Source organism: Mastacembelus armatus, chromosome 4 (genome assembly GCF_900324485.2).
Source record: "Mastacembelus armatus chromosome 4, fMasArm1.2, whole genome shotgun sequence".
In the NCBI taxonomy this organism is placed as follows: Eukaryota; Metazoa; Chordata; class Actinopteri; order Synbranchiformes; family Mastacembelidae; genus Mastacembelus; species Mastacembelus armatus.
This window is the reverse complement of record NC_046636.1, coordinates 8288362-8315834: the sequence shown is the minus strand read 5'-3', so window position 1 is coordinate 8315834 and position 27473 is coordinate 8288362. Positions and strand designations below refer to the sequence as shown.

Below are 27473 nucleotides of genomic sequence, written 5' to 3'. Positions count from 1 at the left end.
AAATGCTAATGCTTAATTTAGGGGACATAGTGCATAGGTCTGCACTGTACAAAACAAAATGGTTTATGGTCTATGGACAGCTAGATGGTTAGTTAGTGGTATTTAAAAATCGTGATCGTTGCTTTTTGCTTGCTGGATTGATTAGTTGTTTTGTACTTTGTTTGTATGGTTGGAAATATACCTCAGAGATCTGGTCTAACGTTAACATTTAACCACAATGAACTAAAATAATGTTCCTGGTAAGCAGTATTTTAAACAAAATAGTAATTTGTGTTTCACGCAGAGATGAAGATTAATTCTTTTTATTTATTTGATATCTCTGTATTGTAGTAGTACTGTTTTATTTAATTATTTCTAAGTTTAATTACTTATTTTTACTTTTTATTATTATTTTCTTATCATTTATGGTTTTACTCATGCTCAATATTGTTCTTTGTCACCAACCTGAATTTACCTTCAGAATTTAAGAATAGACATAGAATTTTAGTTTTTATTTGACATCTAAAGAAAATCAAAATAAAAGTAAGGCAGAGAAAGCAGAAATCAGAAATAAGACTTTAGCACCAGTGCAGATTTTATAACAAACCTATGTTTACTGGTTCACAATTACAATTGCATTTAAATTCCACTATGTGTACATCTTTCCATGATGGTGTGGGCAAATTTTTGTTTACAGTAATACTATCACTGTGAAGAAATTATTGGCAGCTCTCATGAGTTCAAAGAGCTGCTTGAGGTTTCATTTAGAATTAGGGTTAAATTAAGGGTTGGGTTTAGGCAGTTAGTTGTTATAGGTAAGGCTAGGGGAATGCATTGCACAACTATAGAAAAGTCAAATGTGTGTCTGTATGTTTGTGTGTGTGTAATGCAACCAGCAGATGTTGGTTACATTCCCAGCAGTCAGAGCGTTGGGATTTTTTTGTCTAGATCACCTTGACAAATTCTCACCACCTCCATTCTCTCCGTTCCCGCCTGCTCGCTGCCTTGCCCAAAGGAAGAGGGAAGCCTCATGCTGGGCCTTTACTGGAAAAACGAAATATTTCTGCTATCATGGTGAAGTGGAAGAAATTATGCAACACCAATGAGAGCTTCCTTCTCATCTTTAACCTGTCATCAGCAGGAAATTAATGTGTGTAGGGACATAAATGTATTAACCCTTTATTTTTGTACAGTCTGTATAAAAGCCTGACAGCCTAGTCTGTTAAAGTCATTTACCAAATTTACTCATCAAAGGCTGTTTATAGATCTTGTGGATCATTAATGCTTATGGGGAAAAAAAGCTATAGTGTGTACTTATGAATTAAACTGCAGAATTGTTTACCTTTTTAATTTACCACTACTTACTCTTTTAGCTTTAATTTTTCTTCAGGTTTTTAAGTTCTAATTGTCTTTCACTTCTTACATCTTCAGAAATCATCCAGTTTCATCATGAGTGTCAATAAAGTTTCATGGCATCTTATAACCTGAAACAAAGTGACCCAAGGGGGTAAAATAAACTTTTGGATGGCCTCCTGTATGCTGTAGAACTGAAACTTCAGAGATCTCCAGCAGTGCAGCAAACACAGCCTGAAAATGCAGTAGACAGATCTTTTACATCCCTGATCTTCTCTGCTGCTGTGAGGAATGTTAAGGTGAAAGGTCGACAGCAGAAGCCTCCTGCAAAGTTCATTAGTGATGGTTTATTGCCGATGAGGACGTCCTCCCGACTGACTCCCGGAGTGACATGTATAAAACCACTCAGAATAAAATGTTAAAACAGCTCTGAAATGATGAAGTTTTACCATTTGATTTTAAGGAAAAACAAAACAAAAAAATGTTTGTTGAAGTGTTAGAAACTGCAGTTTGCTACAACTTACCCTGAACTAAAGTGGAGATAGATTTATTATTACTATGCAGTTAATATAGAAATAAATGTCTATTAGGGAAGGAAATTATAAACCAGCAGATTTAATGGTTCTCTTGCTTTTATTTCAATACAATGAAGTTGTCGTTATCTCAGTGTATAAAAGCAGAAATGTTCTTTCACATGCTTTATTCACTTTTGAATTTCTGATTGAGACTAGAGATTTATTTGTATTTTCTATTTCTTTCTGTACCGCAGTGAGTTTTGGTGACCTAAAACAATACCACTGACCCGTAAATCCACAAGTAATGATGTGTCATGATGGTTGCCCCTACAAAAGCGGATCACCACACAGTGTTGAGTCCAGATGTAGATGTCAACAAATATAAATAAATAGATTTAAAATGTCCAGGTTGGGTATAAGTGTGAAAAATTTGCCGTGGTATTTACAGAGTTCTCGTGCTATGTAAAATGCAGAAAGCACCGCTTTGCTCGGATAGAAAGGGTCTCATTTGGTAAAACATCAAACTGCCCCTTTCCCTAGAAAGGAATGGGAAGTCCCATCATGTGGAGGCCAGGATGGCGAGCCAGATGCAATTTCACTGGTGCAGCGTGGCGTCCTACTCGGCTTTCTTAACCTTCCTCTTGCGAGCGCCTTCGCCGAGGTCCTCCTTGGTTTTGAGGGGTGAAGAAGGAGCAGCAGCGGCAGGAGGATGGTGGTCATCCTCAGTGGCACCCAGAGGGGAACCAAACAGCAGATGGCAAACCCAAGACTCAATCAGGGTGAAGGGGGAGCCATGAGAGTGTCGGGCAGTCATCACCACCTGACAGAACAGAAAGATAGAAGAGATTAAACTCATTATAGTTCAAATTAAAGGGGCATTGCACTCATTTTACACATCAAGATCAGTTTAGTCATTAAGTGGGGTACTATGTAGCCTGTGTAAATAACTTCTGGATGAGATAAACCTTAACAGAGGCCTTTTCTTACAAAGTGAGCAGACAGAGTTTGAAAGCTGAACATTCCCCAGTCAGGGGACTTGACCAACATGCTGAACACATTTCAGTCCTCCATTTTTTGGAATAGTTTCAATTTAAAATAAATCAGGAAAACAGATCTACCCACTAACTTCTCAGTAAAGATTCTCAGTCGTCCAGGTCAAGGTATCTAAAGGTTGAGTCAGGGTAACTGGACCTCTAGTTATTAGGTTGAAACGTTTCACTACTCATCCGAGTAGCTTCGTCAGTCTGAGTGAAAGCGAGTGAGTAGGAAACATTTATCCCTCAGGTTGGCTTCTCTCCACCCCTAGCCCAAATAGGCTCATTAGGTGAGCTACGTAAATAGGGTGAGAGTGGTTAGACCCACACTTTTGAGTTGGTTTCACTTCACACTGGCCTGAATAGGCTCGTTAGATTTACCCAGAGTAGTGAATGTTTCGACCTTACAGATAGAAGTCCAGTTGCCACGACTCAGCCTGTAGAACTCCACAGAGCAGCAGGGAGCTCACCTTGCTTGTGGCCATGAAGAGGGTGAAGGCCAAGATGAGCATGCTCTTGGACACAGGCAGCCAGTGAGCCTCCTGCAGGGTGAAGAGGATGGCTCCGTACAGACTCGCTTTGGTCGGGCTGCACGGACAGAAGACAAGCTGTCAGCAAAACAGCCGACTGTGGCAGGGATCACAATGATTCCAATGACAATGAGATGAAGATTGTTTACTTGGACTAACAGCAGAGCTGGGGTGGAAGGTTAAGGCGGTTCTATTAATAGAGGCAAATTTACTGCTTTTCTAGGCCAGTACAAATCTTTATGACATGACACAAGTGTGGAAGCACTGGTATTTTTGCACTTTCTCTTTTTTGAAAAGTTAAATCTTTTGATTAGAAGTATAATGCTCCTCAAAGGGTTGAACCTCTTCTATAGGGTTTATCAAAACCCCTCTAATCAAGCTCAAAATCCATTTTTGTCATGATGAAACCACAATGTTAGGGGTAAGAAATTTCCATCTGACATCCACACTGTGGGTGTATTTTTAGATGGTACCACTAGGGGGCGACAAAGTCAATTCTATCTATAGCAGCTTTGCCTTTCAGACAAGTAAACTGTTTTATGTCCACTTTTCATAGTTTCATAGTCCTGCCTGTGAGTTCTGCTTACACAACAATATGAAAGCACCCACACACTGGATGATGTAGCGGTCAGTATGTTTGTCCATCAGCAGCACACACAAACTTACAATGACATGTTGAGGATCTCGGTGGTCTCGGGCCTCCACATGCCACGCAGCAACTGCTCAAAATTGGACATGAGAGCCACTCCAGAACCTGGGAAGATAAAAATAGACAGTGGAAAAAACTAGGATGAAGAAATTTGTGCTTCTTTTTTTTTTTCTCTCTGCCAATGACAGCAGGGAGGTAAGACATACTTTTAGAGTGAAAAACACAGGAACTGTGAGATTTAGGTGTAAAACTAAGGTTGAATTATTATGTAAACTGTATTTGTCCCACTTTCTTTGTTCCTAGCATTTTATTTTCAAAGAGATCAAATATGACACAGTGATAGGTTGTTCTCCAACACATGTAACCTGGCACTGCCACTCTCAAGCACAAATGAAAGGCACGTGTACGCGCTGGCATGCACTTTCATGCTCATTCATGTTTAAGAGACACAAGACACCGACCTTTGACGTATCCGACAATGACCATGATGAAGAAGCCGTGGTGGTAGGCGTGGTGGGCGTGGTGAACACCAGCGGCGATCTTACGGGTGCGGACGACTTCCTTCAGGGCAACCAAGACCAACTTGACAGGCAGAAAGGTCACACATTTATAGAAGAGGTTCAGCGGGCAGTAAAAGATGAGGTACCTGTGTTTTGTATTAGAGACAAACAGGACACAGTGGAGAAAAACAGACACTGTTCTTAGAACGTCACTATTGTAGTTTATAAACTTTGAAAAAACTAAGATTCCCTACATGTAGTGAACAATACAGGACTGAGCCATACTGATAGTATTGCTTTTGCTCTGTTGAGATCCAAGTATGCCTAAAATACTGACCTCTGCCTAAAAAACTTCCCCTAGGGACTGAATTATAAATAAGTATATCGCGTATTATAGGGCAGCATGGTGGCAGTAGTAATAGTGGCACTGTTGCCTCACAGCAAGAAGGTTACTGGTTCGAAACCCGGCAGGAGCCCTTCCGTGTGGAGTTTGCATGTTCTCCCCATGCTTACATGGGTTTTCCCTGGGTTGTCCAATAACATGTATGTCAGGTTGATTGGTGACTCTAAATTGTCCATAGGAGTGAGTGTGAGGTTGGCCCTGTGATGGACTGGTGACCTGTCCAGGGTGTACCCCTGCCTTTCACCCAAAGAGAGCTGGGATAGGCTCCAGCAGATCCCTGGGACCATAAATAGGAATAAGCAGATATAGATAATGGATGGATGGATGGATGGATAATAGATGGACAGGGCATTATCCCAGTATCCTGTGACCCTGTGTCTGTATCTGTGTCTGTGTCTGTGGATTAATCCAAATGACTGGTTGAATTTTTTCTTCGAAGTTATGTTGCATTTGAGGGGACAATGTTATCATATAGGCACGAACTGAAAAGTATGAATCGATAAAAGCAGACATTCCTGTGTGAAAGTTAAATCTGTGAGGATTTTCTCACCAGACAGCTGAGGCCAGCAGGATGTGGCTGTTGTACTGGAAATAGTCGATGGGGCTGCTTCCAAGCATGATGTCTGCCAGGATGTAACTACCAAAGCAGTAGAGCATGGCACTGAGCCAGGAGGCTACGGGACTCCTGCGAGAGACCTCCACCGAGCCTGCAAAACAGAGGAGGAGCTGTCAGCGACTGTCCTGGACAAAACGAAGGCTGTGGAAATGAAAAAACACTGTGGCTGGTGTTTGATTTGTGCTTGGTTTATATTAAATCTTAGATATCACACAGTCAGTGTCATCCACTGCCAGTTTGGAGATTCCAGTTTCTGACCACAGCTACAAAACAATACAAACATTAAAAACCTGAAACTGGAGACCATGATGACTGAATGTTAAGGGACTATTAACCACACAATGTTGGTGGTTCAACCTCTAACCCAGGGACCCCTGTTGCATATCGTACCCTGGTTGCTCTTGACTCACCTGGAAAATGAAGGTAAAAAAATCAACTCTGATTGCTTTTTGTTTGCTTCTTTGTTTTAACACTATATTGATATATGTAGTTGCACTGCAGTGTCAGGACTTTCCCATCTTAATTATAACTGACTTATTGTAGAAAATGATTTTGACTTTTATAGCTTCTAATGTTAATATTAGAAAATATGATATTTATGATATTTATAAATGTATGATTTAAAAATATGAATTGTCATAATTATCATTACATACACGTTATAACTGACCAACAATGTAGGTTCCAAATGGCTTAAACACAGTTTTAGAGGTTTTTCCACTCTGACCAGAAGTCAGTACTGTCTTTCACAAGAATCAGATTGATTACTACCATAAATATGAATTTCTTAAAACATTCTGTTTGTTTCTACAGTGCAAAACTGATGCGCTTTAAAAGCCTTTATCAGTGAATCCCTTGTGTGTCTATGTGCTGTATCGTTGTCCACGCCCTGTCAACCATTGGAGTTCCCGCCCTGATAATAAGCCTTTTTATCATAACCTAATATTGACTCAAGACAACTACAGGCATTCAGTGTACAACTTGAAAGTTCACCCACGCACTGTGTTAAATAAGTGCAAATAAGTTAATGCTTGGTGCTTGGTGCTGTGTTACGATAAACTCTCATTGACCATGTGTGAAATTCTAACGTAATGGGAACTTAAAACATATGCACGACTATTTGTAGTGGGCCTGGTATAATACGATACCTTTGTTATATGATGTAATTAAGTATGAGTTTTACTTAATCAATACTGGTAACAAAATACACTTTTAATATATATCAGAAGTAAAATTGGTCACTATGCAGAATGACTCCTCTTAGTGCTGCTTCATATTACAGGTATGATTAAAAGCAGTATTTTAATGCTGTGGACGATGGAGCTGAGGCCAATTTCCACTAAAAATGAATAATATGTATAACAAACTGATTATGATTTGGATGTAAAATCTGAAAAGTAACTAGTAACTACAGCTGTGCAATACATGTAGCAGAGTGAAAGCACAATATCTGACTCTGAAACAGTGAAGTATACAGTATGTAGTATAAAATGAAAATATCTCAAAAATGTAATTTAGAGCAGTACTTTAATAAATGTACTTAATTACATTCCATCAATGCCAGGGCATCGTAATAAACAAAAACTGTAGAAGAAAAAGTCCAAAAATTTCAGAAACTTTTGAAGTTTCAGACCTACATTTCAAAAGTTTCAGTCCATCTACTTCCAATAATTCATATAATGAACATGTACAATATGTATGAACATGACTATGATCAGGTAAAACAAACCACACAAATATTACATGTAAAGTATGATATGGTTTTAAGACTATATAGTCGGCTTTCGTGTACAGTAGGTAAAGACTTGCCCCTGTTACAACATTGTAAGAGACATACACTAAATCAAGACACGGGCACAAATCTCCAACAACAGGTGGGTGAGGGTGCTGCAGTGTGACTGACTCAGTTTAAAAGCAATCTGATCCTGAGAAATGCTGTACCTATAAATATATTCTCCTCAACCGCCTCTCCGGCCTTGCAACTGTCAAGCCTGTCTTAACCTTTGACCCCACATGCTTGATTCTCCTCCCTCCGCCCATGGTGATCCCAAAATTCATTCATGTGCTCCCCTAACTTGTGTGAACCTGGACTCTCTATTGAGCCACGTGCAGGGAATGCTAAATGGTGATCTTGCAAATGGTGGCAGCGTGAGTCATTTGACTGTAAAATTTTCTGAGATATGAAGTGAGATAAAGTAAACAGTCATGAAGAAGCATTGGTGCCACCTGTTAACCTGATGCTTAATGAAATAATGGATATAAACTCCCAGAAACAAGCTTTGCATGTGGTAATTAAAAACAAGCAGGTTTATGCATATGCACTCAAACTAGCAACAAGCTCAAGATAACATAATTCAATAAGCAACTGCAGAAGATGAAAGATTCTGCATTTTATTTGGCATGTTGCCGCACTTGTAAGTGTGAATGACTTTAACGTTTTTTGTGAATTGCACTGCAAACTACTGTAAATTCCCATTGCGCATGTAAAGGAAAAAATGCTTTGCATTGCTTGCTTTAAATATGGAGCATGTGGCGGCAAAACAGATGTGCTGTTTGTTAACCTGTTGCTCATCTTATTTGATTTATCATTTTGCACTGCACTCCTATAACATGATCAGTATTGTTATTTTTAAACAAGAAAAAGAGAGGTGGTGGGATCATCTTATTTTTTTTATACTTTCTTCTTGAATAAAAAAACAAACAAACAAAAAAAACAAACAAGCACCATGGCTACATTTCCCACAATGCAACATTGTCATTCGGGCTTATCGTAAGACTGCACAATGTTGCCTCAAACTGCTAGCGTCAAGTAGAGATAAGGATCAGCTAGACTCACTTCTTTCCCTAGTGAGGATATTGTTATATTATTATAACCATACAATATTCTTACTGTAGATACCTCCTGCAGTATATTCCAAGTTAAACACGCAGTCATGAAACTGTCTAAAAGGTTATTAAGCTGACGATATCTCACTTTAAGTGTTTGGAGTATAGTTATTGAGTGATATTGTAATAAGATCATATTTCTGATCCATTTCTGATCTGGATGCAACAGACGTCATGCTGTACAGCACAGCTGTAAACTTATCGCCTACATTTTGGTGTTTCCATCACCTTCACTAACGCTGACATCAAAGTGGAAAAAGGCTGCACACTTGCAGGAGCAGTAAGGTCCTGCTGGATGTCTTGTTCAACAGCTTATTTCATCTTTAAGGTCTAGTGTAAATAACGCAGCAACTGCAGCCTGCAAGTGTGCAACCCACTGATACAGTCTATTTCAGGATCTTCTATTTATTGCCAAAGACAGTGGTATGCACAGGCCGTCTCTCAGGTTTCACCCTCCTCATGCTCTGTAGCTCAAATGAGGAAAATCTTGGAAAATATCAGGTATTAGCTGAGTCTATTAGGTATTAGACCTACTCCAGTGATTTCCTACTGTATAAATGAGGTCAGGCAGTTGCAGCAATAGAAGGTGCCCTGGCACCAGGCAAACAGAGCTGAGGTTTATGTAACAGGTCATGCTTTATAAGGAAAGGGTACTATAGAGATAACAGTAAAAGAAAGTCCTTGTATGGGTGTGAGAGCAATGTATAGGCTAGCTATACCACAAAAATACCAAAACACTTAATAAACACAATATTACATGTTCATTCAATTTCTTATATAAATATTACAGCTTTTCATCTGAATAATTACTTATAAATCCTTATGGGTTTTAATGATAAAATTCCCTTGTAAAGGAATATGTTTGTTTTAAACATGTTTTGACTTTGTGTTATTGTAAATAAATGTAGGTTATGTTTACACACACAGGTCTAGTGAGTGAGGAGCAGATGCACCTTGCAAACAGTAGGGTTTTATAGGCTAGATACCTGTATTTATCAAATACCAAAGCATGTCCTTTATATGTAAAACACACGCTCACTTCAAGCTAAACAGAAAAGTAGGAAATACACTGACCTGGCTCATACTTGAGGTAGACGATGGACACGATGTAATAAGCGACATCAAACACAGGAAACATCCCCATTTTGGAGAAAGCATGGGCAAAATCGCCCAAATTAAGAACTGTCAGCACGTCCATGTTGCCTGTCTGAAAACCCGTTAAGTCCCTGGGTTTTCTTTTTATTCCAACTGCGCAGCCTGAATCGAAACCCCCCCCAACCCACCGACTCTCCACCAAGCACCCCCGGTCTCGACAGTGAAAGCCTGTGACACTCAAGCCCTCCTATTAATACCACTCATCTCCACAGCCTCAGCATCATCATCATCATCACCTGCGCTCCGTGCCAGCTGTTCCGCTTTTTAGGCGATAGGAAGTTTACATGTCAGCTGCTGGAGAATTAAAACTGAGAAAAAACCAAAAGGCTCCTCTTTATCATCATCATAATCGATTAATAGGCCATAAGGCGATAATATAGAGGTTTGATTGCAGCCTCTATTCCCTGCTTCATAAAAAACATCATCAAATCCGGATCAGACCCTGCGCAGAGGCTGATTCACTGCAGCCAAATAACCGACTGATCTCTAACAGCGCAGCGGGATTTGGTGATATCACCGGCTGTTTACATTCTTCAAGATGATGATGGAGAAATGTTTTAATTAAAGGAGCATTAACACAAGACCTACATCAATGAACAGCAAACAGGGTTATGTATTTTTTAAAATTCATTTAATGTATTTATTTTCTATTTTTTGTTTGTAATTCCTGACTCATATTCAGAGATAAACCTATGCCTCCACCAGGGGGCTCCAAAACTGAAAACCTCGTATGTCCAAAATATCAAGCAAAAGCCATTTACAGTCACTTTGCTTGGCTACAATAGTTGTTCGGGCGTAGTGTAATATGACCTTTATAGTGGATTATATAGCCCATTATTATAAAGATTACAATGTTTCAGGCAGACCTTTGTATCTGCTGTACAACTCAGCATCTTTGCCTGTAACCATGGCTCTAAACAGCACTTTTAACACCGACTTCTGCTGATACCCAAACCAATCCCAACCATTTAAAGTGTGTAAAACAGTGGGCACACACAGCCTGTGCCAGGTAGAACCTTACAGGTAAATATCAGGGTATAAAAACCTACAGACCTTGGTCGTCACGGTACTGAAATCCTATTGGTCACATTCCTGATTACGTGGTCGAACACGGAAGTGCGTTGTTTCTGGTGTGATGTGAGCAAGATGATCGGAGATCTGTTAATATTCGGGTAATTTATCCACTGTCGTTAATATTTTACATAGAGACGCGTTTCTGTTGAGCTGTTTTGCCCGCAGTGTGTGTTATTGTTCAGTGTGCGGTTGGTTAGATAGGATAATATCCAGCTAAATAATAAGCTAACTAGCCCCCGTGCTAATGCCAGCTCAGCAGCTATTAGCGATACAGGTAAACAACTAAATCTCATCTGTGACTCTTTCTCTCCAGGACCTTACTGGTAAACGCAGGGGCTGTGCTGAATTTCAAGCTGTAAGTGTTACAGTCGCAGTGGTTTTTACTGACTTTATATAACTTTATTTTGTATTTGTTTAGCACCTTTTAAACTAAACTAACCTAACCCATGTGCATAGGATTTTTTTCCCCATAAGCTCAGCTAAGTGTTACCAATTCAAGTATACGTATTAATGTATGTGTAGTTATGTTATTATAAATAAAACATACCAAGTGTATGTATGACTGCACAGAGGGTTACACACTGCTGCTCTGAACTGTAGTGTGTGTATGTGTGTCAGGGCTTCATTTATAAGGACAGCACACATTAAAGAACGTGTTTGTAAATGTGCCAATGATGGCCAGCTGGCTAATTTTCAACTGCAGTTTTTTGGCAAGCCTCACAATTGCCTCACAGTAAGAAGGGTTCTGGTTCGAAACCCAGCAGGGGCATGTTCTCCCTGTGCTTGGGTGGGTTTTCTCCGGGTACTCCAGTTTCCTCCCACAGTCCAAAAACATGTATGTCAGGTTGATTGGTGACTCTAAATTGCCCATAGGAGTGAGTGTGCATGTGTTTGGTGTGTGTCTGTATGTGGCCTTGTGATGGACTGGTGACCTGTCTAGGGTGTACCCCTGCCTTTCACCCAAAAATAGCAGCGATATGCTCTTGCAGATTCCTGTGAAAAATGGAAATAAAGCAAAATAAGCTTCTATAAAATAAATAGAAATAAGTGGGTATAGATCCACCACTAGCAGAACATAAACATTTTCTAGGGGAAACAGCGAAACACAGCAACAACAGCCATTACATGGTACATGTCAGACAGTGATGGATGATCACACAATGTTGTTAAAAACCTGTTAATGTGTTATTTTTGTTAACGCTTTGCAGCAAAAAGAAGGAGTCCCAGGGGTTTGGAGATGAGTCTAGAGCACCGACAACAGGTGTGTGTTGAGAGTTAAAGAGGAAGAATACAGAAAATTCTGAAAAATTGTGTGGCACAGATCTGTAGTTTTGTCTGTTTTTCAGGTGACAACATCAGAGAGTTCCTGCTCAGTTTGCGATACTTCAGGATCTTCATCGCATTATGGAACATCTTCATCATGTTCTGCATGATCTTGTGAGTAACACTCTGTTAGCTAACGCTAGTCATCTACTTTAAAATAGTTGTAATAGGGTGTTAATTTACTTTCTTCATCCTGCCTCTTGTTTTGTAAATTACCTCACATTTGTGACATTCTACATTTTACAGAATAGACTGAAAAATGTCCCAGGAATGTGCTGCGAATTTGTTGCTTTCCTAACTGGTGGAATGTTTTTAATCCTCGCAGATTATTTGGATCATGATCATCATTTGCAGTAACAAGAGCCCTTTGGGGTGATGACTTCCAAGATGAATGCTCTGAACTTCACCTTGATAAATATTTTCTGTTCCTTGGGCCCTTTTAACTGTAATTATACTTCATTTGATTTACCACCTCAAATCCTCAATCTACTTCTGACTGTACAGAAATTCATGAATTGCTGTATTTATTTAGTCTTATAAAAGTTATTACATTTTTAGTTTAATTTTTTTGTTTGTTTGTTTATTTTATGTTTAAGCTGTAACTATACCAGCACACCCGTCTTTCCTGGATATGTGTTTTCTCATGAGCCCTCATGCTTCATTATAGAATAAGTCGTTTCAGCATGTTTGTTTTAAAGCACGTTTTCTTTTTTATAGAAATGCCAGGGTTCAAAATGATGGACAGCCTTCATAAACTGGTAAATAGTCTATATGTGGCTTGTTAGCCGTTTGTCATTATTGAAAGATTTAGCTTGGTATCACCTGACATACTGCTACAGTAATCACACTTAGTGGTGAACTTGTGACTTATCAAGATTATCTTGTTTATCAAAATACAGCTGTATTAAACAGAAAAGTCAGAATGATCTTTCTCGTTTTTATGAACTATCCCATCTGATGTGTAAGTATAAATGGCACAAACTTCTCCCAATATACTCTTTGGCTGTCATGTGCGTGTGTGTCTATGCACAATATTTAATACAGCCTCTCCAATTAAACTAAGCAATTTTCCTTTTTTGGGGGGGGGGGGGGGTGCTCTAAGTAAATCTATATGTACTATAATGTAAATGTGTCCTTATTCTTAATAAAAATACAGTTTTCTTATTTGTCTGTCATTTGACTCCAATGGTTGACTGCCATGATGTGTCTGCTACACATTCATAATGAAATGATGGCATAATGCTGTCTGCTAATAACACTTTTACGCAATAAATGAACATGCTTTATTGTGTCATGTTCAATAACAGAATTTGATAAAACTATGACTTTAGAGTGCAACTGACAACTGATCAAAATAGTTTTCCTGTGTTACCTTTTTTTATTCCTGCCTTTATTCTTACCTTTATTCCTATTACATTTTTTACTATTTTGTATGGGTTTGCACTGTAAACAGCACAGTGAAAAGTTTATAGTCAGCATGACAAACTAAAGTTAGCTCTTTTACCTTCTGGTCCATGCTTTGTTCCAGACTGAAGAATGAAATATTTTGCATAATATTAACAATGAAGGTGTGAACATCTGTCATTTAAAAATTATTACCTTACTTTTCAACCATGCATGACGAGATTTTCTCACTTCCTTCCATGAGATGGCAAAATCTGACTACTGGCTGTGGTCTGTCTGAAAACCTCTAGTATGTACCTTCTACCTAAAAATGAACATTTATTGCAAATTGTTAAGCTCATGTTATCAGTAACCTAGTTAAAAGGAGAAAAAAAAGAACAGATAGACCTAAAAAAGCCACAAAAAGAGCACATGACATATAGTTTTTGAATTTCACGGAATAAAAAAATAAATAATAAAATATGACAACCTTTTATTATAAAAATATATATGTTTCAGTGACCAATAACATGATTATATTTATTACATATTTTATTATATCATGGATATGCACATCTATGACGCCACGACGTAAATTCACGCCAGTTACGTAGTTTCTCCCATCATGCTCTTCGGGAGCGCTTCACAAAAGCCAGATGAAGGCCGAGGAGGAGGAGGCTGCCAGCCGAGCGGGGTAGCAGATGCCAGGAGACGATTTTCTGTCCTCGTCACCTGGATTATCACGCCCGTGAGGGTGGCGAACAAAAGCAAACGTAAACGCATCATAATACATGATGCCCACTCCCACGGAAGATCTTCCGTCGGGCGTATAGGAGTCGGCAGATTTGGTGGATTCTGCTGTTCCAGTCCGTCCTGACTGACCCGCGACACCGCCAGGCGATGACAGCGGCCACAGCCACTCCGCAGGTGATGAGAGACCGGCTCCTACAGGCCATTGACGGCCAGAGCAATGTGAGTATGTCCGCCAGTTTCCAAAGAACTACCTGGGTGACGGTAGGTAGACAGCAACGCCAAGCCGACTTCAGGTCGCCACAGACGTTTGACACAGTGGAGCCAGTCCGTGTGTGGCGAGTTATTATTTGCTTGCTAATTAGCAGGTCTCCAGACCCTGGCTATCTCACTGCAATAGGGTAATGTAGTTCTAAATCAGCCTGCTGTAACTTCATTTTACTCTAAAATGCATAATGTTTCAGGACTGTAACTTATTAAAACGAGCTACCACGTAGTGTGTGTTGCATTTTGTGTATCTGTATGTGTAGGCAAATGATGTGCTTTTGTGCAAGAGACATTGATTAATGGATGTTTATAAAAATACGTAATAATTTAGCAGTAGCTTTATTTAGACTGCACTGTCAAAAACCAAAGCTATCAAGTGCTTTACATGGTTTAAAACAGATGTACAAGAACTAGAATTAGGCAATAAGTTAGTAATTGTAAAATGTAATAAACTCAAATAGTACTACTACTACATTAGTGGTAATAGAGACATAAAACAAGGTTATAATAAATAAAAATAAATAAATAAAATAAAAACTTTATGGTAGTAATTTAAGACCTTTTGAAAAGATACCCAATGTTTTAGGAAGTGATTTAAAAATCTGTCTGATTCTGCAATGACAGAACTCCTTTACTTTTGAGCTGAGCCTTAGTAACAACCAGAAGGGTCCCATCTGAGGATCTGACACTATGGTCAGGCTTGTAGGATAGCAGAAGCTCAACAGTGTAGGTACAGGCTAGACCATGATGCACTTTAAAACAAAAGAAAAAAGTGTGAGATTGTTTTTTTGGCTCAAAATATTGTCTCTATATTTTAAAGACTGGCTAGATGGCTTGTACAGTTGGACAAGTAAAGTTTTAAGAATATAACAATGCACTTTAGACATGCTGTGTTAATGTCTTAAGGGGGCCAAGCGCCAACATTTGTTTTTTGGCGCCTGTTGATCTCTATTCTACATAGCATTTTGATACATTTGCAGATCTGTCATGGTCTACTTGTTGAATAAAATAACACATTTGCATGTATTCTCAGTTTGTCATATTTAGCCTGAAACCGCCATGAGTGTATTGTGTCTTGACATGCAGGTGCACATTTGAAAGTATATTCAAACTACTAGTTGACCTTCTAAAGACCTCTCCTTCTCTCTGTAGATGAGATGCAAATTTGGCTATTTGAGACTCAAAAACCACAAACTTTGCCGTCTTCATACAAACAGCTGTACTTGGACAATGTTGCTGTAACTATGATGTGTCAGGATTGTGATACATAAAAGTATGTGTCTTTTCAGCAGATACGCAACATGGTGGTAGTTGTGGAGGTGATCTCTTTTTTGGAGAAGTATCCTATCACAAAAGAAGCACTAGAGGTAAGATACATTCAGAACTACAGTATACATTGTGTTCAAATGAAATGCAGTTGAATCAGTTCACTGTAGCTGTTTACCATCACTCTTATTTCCTTGAAGGAAACCCGTCTTGGCAAGCTCATCAATGATGTCAGGAAAAAAACCAAGAATGAGGATCTTGCAAAAAGGGCTAAGAAGCTCCTGCGAAACTGGCAAAAGCTAATTGAGCCAGGGAAGGGTGAGGTGTTGTCCAATGTTCACCTTGGTGCATCATGGTCTTCCAATGGTGGTGCCTGCATCTCCACTCCTGTTACCTCCGCACCATCAGGTAAAAATGGTCCAGAGTTGAAGAACAGAAATGACTTCAACAACTGCTACTCCCCGAGTGTGGAAAAAGTGAACAAAAGGAAACGTAAGGGTGACCAGAAGGAAGGACATCTTTCACCAGCCGTGATATCCAAAATGACTCTTAATGATAAAGTGCAAAACTCTAAACAGCTGCCAAGCAATGGAATTGGTGGAAACTCAGAAATTTGTACAGATACTCGTGCACATCAGCCTTTAGACAGGGGAAATTCTGAGTCTTTGGACAATGACAGGCTAAATAAAATCCCTGTCAATGCTGTAAAACCTCGCCCAAGTGCCCCAGGATACAGCAAACCTTCCACCACTTCTTTACAAAAAGCATCAGTTCCGCAGCCACAAGCTAAACGAGGGCAGGCTGCCTCTGGGGGGCAGTATCGAACGAGAAGCCCTCGCTGTTCCTGGGACCGTCCTCAGACTCCAGTGCAGGAAGCTGTTGTCAAACAAACTGCACCACATTCGCAGGGTGTTTCTAGCTCCACCTTGAGACCAGAGTCTGTGGACACCTCTGAGTTGGGGCCTTCTACTCAGCATTTAAATGCTTGTGTTCAGGGTTTATGCACAGACAGTTCATGGTCTGCAGATTTTGACTCTCAAAGCAGGACTCCCAACACCCCTATTCATAACTCAACTGCCAGATCCTGCACTGATGGGGTCAGTTCGGATTATGCTGTTAATGATACAGGGAAAATGAAAAGGCAGAAATACAGGCCTAAAGACTATGCGGTAAATTTAGATGGACACACTGTAGAAGACATGAAACCAGTCCGGTTAAAAGACAGGAGGCTTACATTTGACCCTGTAACAGGGCAGATAAAGCCCTCCTTTTATAAAGAGTCTTGCCAGGAGGAAGAGGTCAAGGTGGGCCACAGACCTGAAAGTCAGCAATCAGACCAGCTGAAGCAGAATCCTCCAGTTCCTCCCAGTCCATTTCAGCAGACAGACTGGAAAGAGCTCTCAAGGAGTGACATCATCCAGTCATACCTTAGCCAGCAAAGCAATGTGCTGACATTGTCAGGTGCCCACACCCCTGGTGCACACTTTTTTATGACAGAGTTTTTAAGAAAAGAGGAATACCAAATTAAAAACACTACGAAAACACACGTATTGGTACCTGAGCTACCAGCCAAGGATTTGCCAGGGGTTAGCAGAGAGATCAATGGTGAAGACCTGAGCAGATTACACTCACAACACTGGTCTGGGGTTAACGGTTGTTATGATACAAAGGGTAACTGGTATGATTGGACAGAGTGTATCTCCTTAGACCCACATGATGATGAGACCAGGTTGAATATACTGCCATACGTCTGTTTGGATTGAAAGGTCTGAGCTGCCTGCATTGTTCAGTGAAACAGCTCTAGAAGTATGAAGTTTTCAAATGTAAGCTGCTGTTTTGCACCATTGGTGAAAATGGAACACATACGCTGCCTGGTTGGGTATGTGTTGGAGCACATGGAGCACATGTGTTTTTATGAGGTGAGCTCAATGAGTACAGCATGAAGGGAAAAGGCTATGCATTATCTGCCCATTTAGTTGTCAGTGTTCAATAATCGTACAGATGGAGTTTACCTGCCATTCTTCATATGGACAGAAACAAAACTGCATAGCAACATTTTATTTATTTATTTTTTTTAGTCCTAAATTATCCACATTTTATGGAATGTGGCTGAATTTTCTGCATTCCCTCACATTTGGTCTCAAATCTTTCAATATTTAGTAAAGCAACTGATAATCTACCAATAGGATTTTAGTTGGCATTTGCTTGTGCATTTTAAACAAGACTTTTAGCTGTTTAAAACCTAAATGAATATCTTCAAGTAGCTGTTATTTTCAGTATTAACTGTTTTTGCTCTAAAATATGTATCATTGCATAGCAGTGATGGCTTTTATCAGAAAGAAAAACTGAAAAATCCATTTTAAAATGTTATGTTCTCTTGTGGCAAATGAAGTGGCATGAGAATGCCAAATGTAACTGCAGAAAGGCTTATTATTATTAAAGGCTTATTACAGATTAGAACAACACACAATGACAACTGTGACTGTCAAGTATAATATTTTACAGTTACATATTTACTTTGAGATTTCTATACATGATCAGACTACACTAAATTATTGTTCTTTAATCAGAGTTGGTTCAGTGGTGGAGCAGGGGTATTCCAGACTGTCCCTGGTGATAACCCAACCTACCATTAAAAACATAACACATTTTCATCACGTGAAATATTTTTTCTACTTGCCTTTTCCCTTTATTGTGTATTTAGGTTGTAAAATATGAGCTAAATTGCAGAGCAGATGGCTGTACAAGCTTGCATCTTTGTACTGTCAGAAGGAACTGAGATATAAATTGACATGCTGGATAAAGTACTTAATATCATTCCTTTAGATGTTTGCCTTATGGAAACCTGTGTTTTCCCTTAAGCCAGAGCCTTAGTGAATGTACAGAAATTAGCCTTCTGTGTTCAGTCGAGTGCAGAAGAGAATATACTGTATTTGCTACTTAGTCCTTTCAGTGGACATGTTGATATGTGTTAATAAAAAAAAAAAGAAGGACTTGTGATTGTCTTGTCTTTCAGCATACATGGATCCGTACAGATCTTTAGCTGCTCTTTATAATTAATTGTATTAATTGAAATAAATTAATCCATAAGGTGCAGGATCTGTGCTACCTCTTCTGGACGTTTTTTTTATATAAAAGGTAACTGAGCACCAAAGGTACATCTCTTGACGTCTGCCTGCTACGGAGGATGCATTTACTCTTTTTCACTTCAGAAAATAAAACAGAATTTCTCCTAAGCTTTCGCATGCAGGGCTTTTTAAATAGTGTCTTATTTTGAAGGCTGCGGCCGGAAGCAACGCGTTTCTCCCACAGTCGGTAGTTTGGCGGCAGGGCAGCGCAGCCCTCCCCCGGTGCAGTCAGATACACTGCCGGTGACTCGTCACTCCGCGCTGGAAGATGGCTGCGGTGGAGCGGACCCCGGTCAGGGAAGGGATCCGGATAGTGTCGCTGTGTGTGTGCTGGTATACGGTCAGCTCGGGGGGCAACGTCATTAACAAAATCATCCTCAATGGCTTCCCGTACCCGGTTACGGTCTCTCTGTTTCATATCATGTCTGTCGTCATTTTCCTGCCGCCGCTGCTGCGGGCATGGGGAGTCCCCAAAACAGAACTGCCGACCAGGTACTACCGGTGGTACATCCTGCCGTTAGCCTTCGGAAAATACTTTGCATCGGTGTCCGCCCATTTCAGCATATGGAAAGTGCCCGTGTCGTACGCGCACACAGGTGAGTACCGCGGGTTTTGGTGATCCTAACGTGAAGCCACCGGAGCTCGTTAGCCCGGGGACTTGATGATGTGTCCGTAACGTCAGCTGCTGTTAGCTTCGTGGCTAACGCTGGGCAGCTCGGCTACACCGACGTTTAACCAGCTTGTGGGTTCCGGTTGAAGTAATTTTTCTGAAGGCCGTGAACAGACGGGCTTTGCTGAGACCCATGAACCTGCCATGGGTGCTCTAGCTACACCTTATTTCTGAAAATATCAGGGTGCTGTTAGTTTAGCTAGCCCAGTTAAATAACGCTCAACCTGTGTGCCTGTTTAAGTTTTAATAAGCTACCAGATAAAAACCAGTCAGTTGATTAGGTGCACACAGCTAGCTAAAACCAATGCAGTCCTTTAAATACTTCCTCATATCCAGGTCACCTGATGTATGGCGCTGTAAAGGTTAATTAATTCATTGATTTTTGACAGATCCGAAATTTTCTCAGCTTCTAACATGTGATGACTGATTGTTAAACAAAAACAAGACACATTAGACATCAAGAATTGTGAAATCACGGTTCTTACAGTTTTTAAAGTCTTACAGTTCGTAATTAATCCAGAAATGAACTGGATTAATAAGTAGCCTTATTATTATAATTGTAGCCTTATTAATATATTGTATTATTAAAATGATCTTAATCAGAAGGTGGAAGATACCATCTCTGATGATGTTAGAGTGGGGAAAGACTAAGTGAATTGGTATTTTCGTGTTTGAATACTGTAGCCTGTGTTTCATTAAAATATAATAGGATTTTTTCTGAATCATAATAACAGTAATTAAAAAGGAACTTTAAGCATTTGAATACAAGTTTAAACCTCTAAACGACAGCAAATATTTACGAACTGGTCTGATTTATTGCAGCACTGTTGTACCAAATACCCCCTCAAGCCATTTTAAAGACCCCTTCTTGTGGTATTTAGACCTGTTTTTTGAGTTTTTACTGCCATGTCAACAAAATCTAAGTTCTGTCATTATAGATGACAGTTCCCATCAACACTGACTGGTTTTTCCACTTAATAGATGCATACCATAAGTAGACAGTGTGCAACAAATCCTCCTCTCATATAGGTTATAATGTTTACTTTTTGTTTTAGAGAGGCATTAATTCAACCTAAGGAACATGCTGGGTGCTATAGTTTGCAGTGGTGTTGAGCTGTGTTGCATTAGGTATTAAAAGGTATAAAAGGTAGGGGAAGATATTAGCATATGATAAAATTCAACAGCCCCACAAATGAATCCAAAATGTTTCTAAAACAAAATGAACATAACTGTCATATTGAGTGCAGTGGTTTTAGTTAGGTGCACCCAACAAAGTAACTGTTTAATAAAATGAAGAAATAAAATATATTTCCTAACGTCGTATAGTTTGCCTAGACTTGAACTAGAGCTAACCAAATCTAAACTGGTTAGATCTTCTCTGATGAATTTCAAAGACCTCTGGTGGACCTGAGACTCAATTTCAGTCACAGGGGGCCCACGATTGCTGAGTTAAACACATTACTAGTGCCACACACTAGATTAGAGTTTAGATCTGTAAGAATTACTGAGTATTTGACAGCTGCGTGGGACTGGCTCTGATGTACCAACATCAAGCTTTCCAAACTTCGTCTTTTATGCTTGACCTGCTGCATTTAGCTGTTTGCTAAAAGAATAATCTGACATTATCCATTTTTGTGTCTTTATTTTCTCAGTCAAAGCCACAATGCCTATATGGGTCGTGTTGTTATCAAGAATTATCATGAAGGAGAAGCAAACCACAAAGGTGAGTAAGTTCGTCACAAGGCTAACTCGTGTTTCAGCCTGTTTTTCCAGTGCCTGAGACTCAGCAGTGGTGATGTGGCACAGAACTGTGACTATACTGCATCTCATATTACAGCCATCCACAGGGGCTATTGTCCCCCGAAACTGATCAGATGCTCTGTGGGAGCATGTAGGTCAGGTAGAAAACTAGCTTTTATTCCAACAAGCCAGCCACACTTGGCTGATATATTCAGTCACAGGGGGCCCACATTCATTACTTTTTATATAAGGAGCCCACTTGGTATGTATTCATTCACGCACACTGTCATGGTATGTGATCTGCAGGTGGTTGAAAATTTCCAGACCAGAGGGGAAAGTAATAGGAGAACTGGAGGAAGCTTAAACTCCCATTTTGTGACTCATATAATGTTTTTTGAGGACACCTGTTATGTGCACAAATTTTTAGCTGCAGCAGAGATTTGTACTAGACAGACTGGTAGATCAACTTGACTGAGTGTAATTAAGCACATCATTGAGTGTGTTTTGCTGCAAGTCTAGGTTTCAGCTTGTTTAGCTGGATCTGGATTGTCACTCCAAAAACCAAACAAACATTTTTCTGTCATTGAAATCTAAGAAAACCAAGACATATATTAACAATCATTTGTTTAAAAATAATTTAAATTAACATCTAGTTATCAAAATGCATCATCTCCTTGGCCTCAGTTTGTAGTGTTAACAATGTGCAGTTGTATCTAAATTTGTATTTGCACACCTCCTATTTGCATTATACAAAGTATACAAAACACTATTGTACTGTTACATATCTGCTGGTGCGTTAGGATCAAAGAATCTGGATTGGAGGCTAAAAGCTGCCATTGGGGCAGTGGTTCACAATTTTTAACATCTCTGGAATGCAGCTGAATTTTCTATCCAGAAGGATGAAATTTTTACAGCCGAGGTTGGCTAAATGTAAATAAGGAGACCTCTGAATCTAACATCAGCTTGTCATGTTTACCTTCCAGTCACCCGTTCAGTGTTCAGACAGATGGGCCCACAGACAGGGAATGTAGGTGCTAATGACGTGTTACTGTGTGTGTGCAGGTCATGTTTGAGAAACCTAAGTTGCACGAAAACACATTAGAACATCCGATAGACTGAATGAGCACTATAACTTCAATTATGTTTATTGCTGGGGTAAAACTTACAATTGGTGTTGTGCTGAGTTACATTATATTGAGGGGGGTTTCTAATTTCTTTCTCTTACCACAGTTATTTTGTTGATTGCTCAGTCTAGTAAAAGTTCATTTGCAATTTCAATGCCCCAGGGTCTTCATTTTGCTTGTTCGTCCAACCAGCAGTCCACCATCTACAGACATTAAATTTAGGCTACTTTACATTTGAAAAGCTAAAATGAGGCATTTTTACTTGAAGAATACTAATAATTTCAACTAATTTCAAATCAACTAATATACTTATCACTGTGGCATCATTATAATGCATTCCAGTGAATGTAAATCTTAAAATAAATAAAAATAAATGTATTTGACAAAACCGAACCCTCCCTAAATGCGTTTCTGTAGTCTCTATCTTTTCCTTTTTAGTCCAGAATGCCTTCAGGAGGGAATTAAACAAAAAAAAAAAAAAAAAAGGTGAAAGAGATGTACCAGGACACCTGAACTGGAACAGAAATCTGGGCCAAAAACAACCACTCTTAATGTTCAGGGTTCCAGAAATCAACCAGCACTTTTCAGTGGCGCACTGTTGGTAAAGGACTAAGTAGACAGACACTCGTTGGGTAAACAGCCTTTTCAGTTTGTTTACACAAGAAAGTTTTACAACTTGAACCTGTTCAACTTGTTTTTATATAGAGCTGCTCTTATTCCTGTAGCGCATCCTGTCTAATCACGGCCAAAAAAACAAAACAGCTGCTCCATGCGGTCAGTCTGTAAAATAATAACTACTTTGTAAACTATTAGTTTCCAGTCTGTTCTTCTACAGCCCATTCCTGATTATTTTACTTCTGAGATCCTTCTTGTTGTTCTATTGTTGTTTCTGTAATTTTGCGAAAACGAAAACTGATCATTTGGTGGCAGTAAATTAGTGGAATCAGTTAATCGGTGCTCAGTGCAGTGTTTTCTCGGTTTCAGTCTGAGTGGATGTTTACGGAGATGGAGTGGGTGCACAAGTGGGTTTCACAGCAACTACAGATCTCTATCATTTCTCATGATCCAACATCTTCAACATGCAAATGCACATCTTGCTGTAGATGTTGTGGTAGTTTCAGCCCATGAGGTTTTGTCCCTCAGGTTAGAACGGTTCATAGGTCCAGCTGCAGCCTCTAAAGAGGTAAATGATAACAACAAAAGTGAAAATGTTGCATTATCAAGATGTGTTTGGGTAGATATGAACAGTGTCTCAACAATGCAGTTTTGTAAAGCATGCTGCCAACATTTTATAAAGATATTTCTCATATGCCGCCACTTTTTTGGGAGGTTTGGCTTTGACTAAATTCAATGAAGTGTTTGAAGTGTCACCTCACATTATGCAAAATACGAATGGCAGCCTGAAATAACACAATTTTCCACAGAATTTGCATCCTGAGTTACTATGATAGACATTTATTACATTTCATGGCTTGGTAACAGGCCGCTCATGTTCTTATTCATCTAATTTACTCAAAAGCAAAAGCAGCCCCTACTGAATGAGAAGCTGGAAATATGTAATGAATATAAAAAAATTATCAAAAATAGGTGCCAAATATTTTTCTGTCAATCAAGAAATTGATTCATTGTTGCAGCTCCTTTTAGTATAAATATATGTGGTGTGGATTTCAGGTTAAGAAATGCTGCCTGAAGCTGCCAACGATAATTGATTTATTTACTGGACTAAAGCTGAAGTGTTTGTATTTTCTTTTCTGAATCCGCCTTCTGTCTCTGTGCGCTCCCTGTCATAGGTGTACATATCGCTCATCCCCATCATTGGTGGAGTGCTGCTGGCCACAGTCACTGAGCTGTCCTTTGATGTTTCAGGACTAATCAGCGCTCTGGCTGCCACACTCTGCTTTTCTCTGCAGAACATCTTCTCCAAGAAGGTAAATCTGTCTCACCCTGGCACAGTCACATGGTCCCTGCACAGAGGAGCCGGGTAGAAGGAGACTTTTTGAAAATGTTACTTCCTGGTGGTTTGGTGTTCAACTGACATCCTCCTTCATGGTGTTATGTTTGTATAGATTTGCTGTCAGAAAAGAGAAGTGGTTCTGTGTTGAAAAGTTAGGAGGGGCAACTATGTTACACAAGAGGGCAAATTTGAAGTGGGCTTCAAAAGAAAATTTCTTTTTCTTTCACCTTTGACCATGTGAGTCTGGTTTTAGTCATATTATTGGACGTGTATGTGCATTTTAAAACTGTTTGCGTTGGTTTACCTCGAACCTCTTTTCTTTATCAACAATAGTTATTGATACTATGTCATTTTACATTGCATCTTATTTTTGGCACATTGACTTGTGTGGCTTTTCCCAGGGGACAGTTTGTATTTACAAGACTGACATAAGATGTGCAAACTAACACTAACTAATTTGGTTTTCTACCAGCTGGACCCAAGATGGAACCAACTGTCAGAGCCCAGTGCCCACATGTAATATAACCAACATGTTAGTCACATTGACGACTAGCAACGACTAAATAAGGGGAACTGAAGGAGGAATCTAATCTCTGAATGTTAATTTTAGGTGCTCAATGATAACTGTCTTCTGCTACAAGTTCTCTGTGTGTCTCTGTTAAAACTGCATGATTCAAAGATGATTTTCTCTAACATCAGAATGAATGAGCATGAAGTTCAACAAAAACTTAAAGGATTTCTATGTTTATGTCTGTTATTTCTTTTTCAGAAAGGTGGGTGAAGCAGGACATGTCCACACCTTACTGGTTGAAATAATTGGTCTTTTTCATCTGAACTATGTAGTAATGGATAAAACATTATGTCACTGATTTGTGATTTATGTTGAATAAGTTCACCGTGGACAACAGAGAGGTTCAAAGCCGGGAAAGACTTCACATCACCATTACATCTTTTCCAGTGCAGTAGCAACTTTGTTTCCCCACTACCTTTAATTGTTCATTGTTTTTTTTCTTCTCGTCTTTTAAAGGTGTTGCATGACACGAGGATCCACCACCTGAGGCTGCTCAGCATCCTGGGCTTTAGTGCTGTTATCTTCATGGTGCCCACCTGGGTTCTGGTGGATCTCTCTGTATTTCTTGTTAATGGAGACCTGGTGAGTTGTGGTAATGTAGACCGATGTTTGTATTGTCTCATTTATTTATTTTTATGTCAAAAATTGATGGAAAAACTGTCTTCAGCTTGTTGTTTTCTTTTTTCTCAGTCGGACATCTCGGGATGGACAGGTACCTTTGTCCTCCTGCTCATCAGTGGTTTCTGCAACTTTGCACAGAACGTCATCGCTTTTAGTGTGCTCAACCTCGTCAGCCCGCTCAGCTACGCCGTCGCCAACGCCACCAAAAGGATCATGGTCATTAGCATTTCCCTGCTAATGCTGCGCAACCCAGTCACACTCACTAACGTCATGGGTATGATGACGGCCATAGTTGGGGTCTTCCTCTACAACAAGGTGAGTCGCTCTGACGACTGGATGTTAGTAGGTCAGACAGAGATGGAAGAAGACGAGCAAATGAGGCCAAGAATATAAATTTAGATGGAGGCAGTGTCACAGGGAAATGCCAGGAACAAGAGCTAAAGGAGAAATGTAGAGTTAATTATCTGTTTAGGACAAAAGTTGTGATATCAATGTGACAAGCTGATATCTGAAGATTATACTTGTCTGATTTATGTCAGTTTCTAAACACTAGATCTTTTTTTTTCTTCTGCAAATCAGCAAACGGTGCTGCTGCCTTATTTTATGGTGAACATTAAAAAACCAGGTTACCTCAATAATACATTTTTTCCACAGAAAGTAGCTTTTTTTAAATTTATTTTGCTTATTTATTTGACAGCAATAAAGGGGGAAACAAGACTGCAGCCATACAGTCCTGACAATTAAATGGTCAGAGATATAAAGAGAATAAAGCTAAAGGTCTGTTTCCTTTGGCTCCTTGCTTTAAAGAGAATGAGATGAATCGGGAAGTTTGTGGTCTGCTTCCATTCCAGCCCTTTGCCTCATGTTTGCCTCTCAGCCTAAAAGCGTCAGTTTGCTATTGATTGTAATGTAAAGTTATACTTCATTTATCCTCTTGGGGAAAGTGGTTCTCTGAAACACCCAAACTGTTTAGCATCAGTGGGCTGCGACAGTGCAGTGTCATGGGCCAACTTTTAAGGCAACCACACATTCAAAATCCATTTGCTCTTCTCCACAACAGGCCAAGTATGATGCCAACAAGCAGAAGAAGCTGCTTCCAAGTGCAAAGCAGGACGTGAGGTCCTTTGACAACCCAGTGCTGGAGAAGATCCAGGCCAACGGGTCAGTGCCTTTCTCCCATGGCTCAGAGCAGCCCCACAGCTGGAACAACGTGCTGACCGACCACTTCCAGTACAGCAGGCAGGCCTACACGACAACCTACAGCGGCAATCACCAGTATGTGGTGTAAAGGAGGAGGCTGTTCTCGCTCTGGGTCGCTGTTATAGACATTATTGTGTGTAGCTGCCCTCCTAGTAGTGGGTCTGCACCCTGCCCCAAATATGAAACTGAAGGCAAGTGCTGTTTTTTTTTTTTTTTTTGTTTTGTTTTTTTTGGGGGTTTTTTTTTTGGTTTATGAAGAATGATGGGCCAGTGTCGTGACCTCTCCCACGCTCTTCCCTGTATAAATTCCTGACAGCTTTGATTCATGTCATTGTTTGGTTATCGCTTTGGTACCATCTGCAATGGACGGTCTCAGAGTCAAAACAAGTCCTAATCATTTTCAGACATTTTGGTGAGTGATTGTCTGGTTATCCAGCCCCAGAAATGTGCCACAGCGGGTGGATGCTTGGTAGGTAGCTGATCACCTAACTGTATGAAAATGTTTGAGTTTTGTTTTAACAAACAAGCCGTAAAATGGCGTGGATTATTTTGTTCACTTACAGTGGAAAGATATCAGCTGTAATTATTTCCTCTGGACATTATAATAACATTATAATAATAACAGTCGTGTAACTTTTTGTAACAAACATGATTCAGTGAAAAGCCTTAAAGTTTTTGGTGTTAGGCAATTCACACTAAGTGTTGACGTTTTCCTTCATGAGGCACCTGTGATGAGAAGCAGACAACTGACACTGTCTTCAGTAAATAAACAGGAATATATG

The 27473-nt window shown here is 39.7% G+C and overlaps 4 protein-coding genes across 5 annotated transcripts; 3 read left to right on the top strand and 1 right to left on the bottom strand.

The window, feature by feature from the left end:
* Positions 1-1946: 1946 nt before the first annotated feature.
* tmem38a (transmembrane protein 38A) lies at positions 1947-9784 on the bottom strand. The gene is made up of 6 exons (XM_026323668.1): positions 9540-9784; positions 5514-5670; positions 4522-4706; positions 4078-4165; positions 3352-3469; positions 1947-2667 (listed from the first exon to the last, which is right to left on the bottom strand). The coding sequence occupies exons 1-6, from the start codon at positions 9661-9663 to the stop codon at positions 2464-2466; spliced, it is 876 nt and encodes a 291-aa protein (XP_026179453.1). The 5' UTR covers positions 9664-9784; the 3' UTR covers positions 1947-2463.
* Positions 9785-10716: 932 nt separating this feature from the next.
* Positions 10717-13099, top strand: smim7 (small integral membrane protein 7). The gene is made up of 5 exons (XM_026323524.1): positions 10717-10792; positions 11008-11049; positions 11903-11955; positions 12041-12131; positions 12343-13099. Exons 1-5 carry the CDS (start codon positions 10767-10769, stop codon positions 12356-12358), a joined length of 228 nt encoding a protein of 75 aa, XP_026179309.1. The 5' UTR covers positions 10717-10766; the 3' UTR covers positions 12359-13099.
* A 948-nt stretch (positions 13100-14047) lies between these two features.
* Positions 14048-18676, top strand: LOC113139851 (mediator of RNA polymerase II transcription subunit 26). 2 transcript variants are annotated; one of them, XM_026323441.1, is made up of 3 exons: positions 14048-14372; positions 15710-15784; positions 15884-18676. In XM_026323441.1, the coding sequence occupies exons 1-3, from the start codon at positions 14301-14303 to the stop codon at positions 17444-17446; spliced, it is 1710 nt and encodes a 569-aa protein (XP_026179226.1). In that variant the 5' UTR covers positions 14048-14300; the 3' UTR covers positions 17447-18676. The 2 variants fall into 2 exon arrangements, with proteins under 2 accessions (XP_026179226.1, XP_026179225.1); XM_026323440.1 differs by having other exon boundaries at positions 15707-15784.
* Positions 18677-19013: 337 nt separating this feature from the next.
* slc35e1 (solute carrier family 35 member E1) lies at positions 19014-27473 on the top strand. Its single transcript, XM_026323442.1, has 6 exons — positions 19014-19407; positions 21134-21204; positions 24136-24273; positions 25327-25452; positions 25561-25806; positions 26552-27473. The coding sequence occupies exons 1-6, from the start codon at positions 19080-19082 to the stop codon at positions 26777-26779; spliced, it is 1137 nt and encodes a 378-aa protein (XP_026179227.1). The 5' UTR covers positions 19014-19079; the 3' UTR covers positions 26780-27473.

What these genes read in the sequence shown, in the direction of transcription:
- LOC113139851 (XM_026323440.1), top strand. Translation starts at nt 14,301, where the DNA reads ATGACAGCGGCCACAGCCACTCCGCAGGTGATGAGAGACCGGCTCCTA. An exon ending in CCATTGACGGCCAGAGCAAT is followed by an intron (nt 14,373 to 15,706) that starts GTGAGTATGTCC and finishes GTGTCTTTTCAG; the next exon opens with CAGATACGCAACATGGTGGT. An exon ending in TCACAAAAGAAGCACTAGAG is followed by an intron (nt 15,785 to 15,883) that starts GTAAGATACATT and finishes ATTTCCTTGAAG; the next exon opens with GAAACCCGTCTTGGCAAGCT.
- smim7 (XM_026323524.1), top strand. Translation starts at nt 10,767, where the DNA reads ATGATCGGAGATCTGTTAATATTCGG. An exon ending in GGAGATCTGTTAATATTCGG is followed by an intron (nt 10,793 to 11,007) that starts GTAATTTATCCA and finishes CTTTCTCTCCAG; the next exon opens with GACCTTACTGGTAAACGCAG. An exon ending in GCTGTGCTGAATTTCAAGCT is followed by an intron (nt 11,050 to 11,902) that starts GTAAGTGTTACA and finishes AACGCTTTGCAG; the next exon opens with CAAAAAGAAGGAGTCCCAGG.
- tmem38a (XM_026323668.1), bottom strand. Translation starts at nt 9,663, where the DNA reads ATGGACGTGCTGACAGTTCTTAATTTGGGCGATTTTGCCCATGCTTTC. An exon ending in CATTGTCGGATACGTCAAAG is followed by an intron (nt 4,166 to 4,521) that starts GTCGGTGTCTTG and finishes TTATCTTCCCAG; the next exon opens with GTTCTGGAGTGGCTCTCATG. An exon ending in GAGATCCTCAACATGTCATT is followed by an intron (nt 3,470 to 4,077) that starts GTAAGTTTGTGT and finishes CTGTCCGTGCAG; the next exon opens with CCCGACCAAAGCGAGTCTGT.
- slc35e1 (XM_026323442.1), top strand. Translation starts at nt 19,080, where the DNA reads ATGGCTGCGGTGGAGCGGACCCCGGTCAGGGAAGGGATCCGGATAGTG. An exon ending in AGGAGAAGCAAACCACAAAG is followed by an intron (nt 21,205 to 24,135) that starts GTGAGTAAGTTC and finishes TCCCTGTCATAG; the next exon opens with GTGTACATATCGCTCATCCC. An exon ending in TTCTTGTTAATGGAGACCTG is followed by an intron (nt 25,453 to 25,560) that starts GTGAGTTGTGGT and finishes CTTTTTTCTCAG; the next exon opens with TCGGACATCTCGGGATGGAC.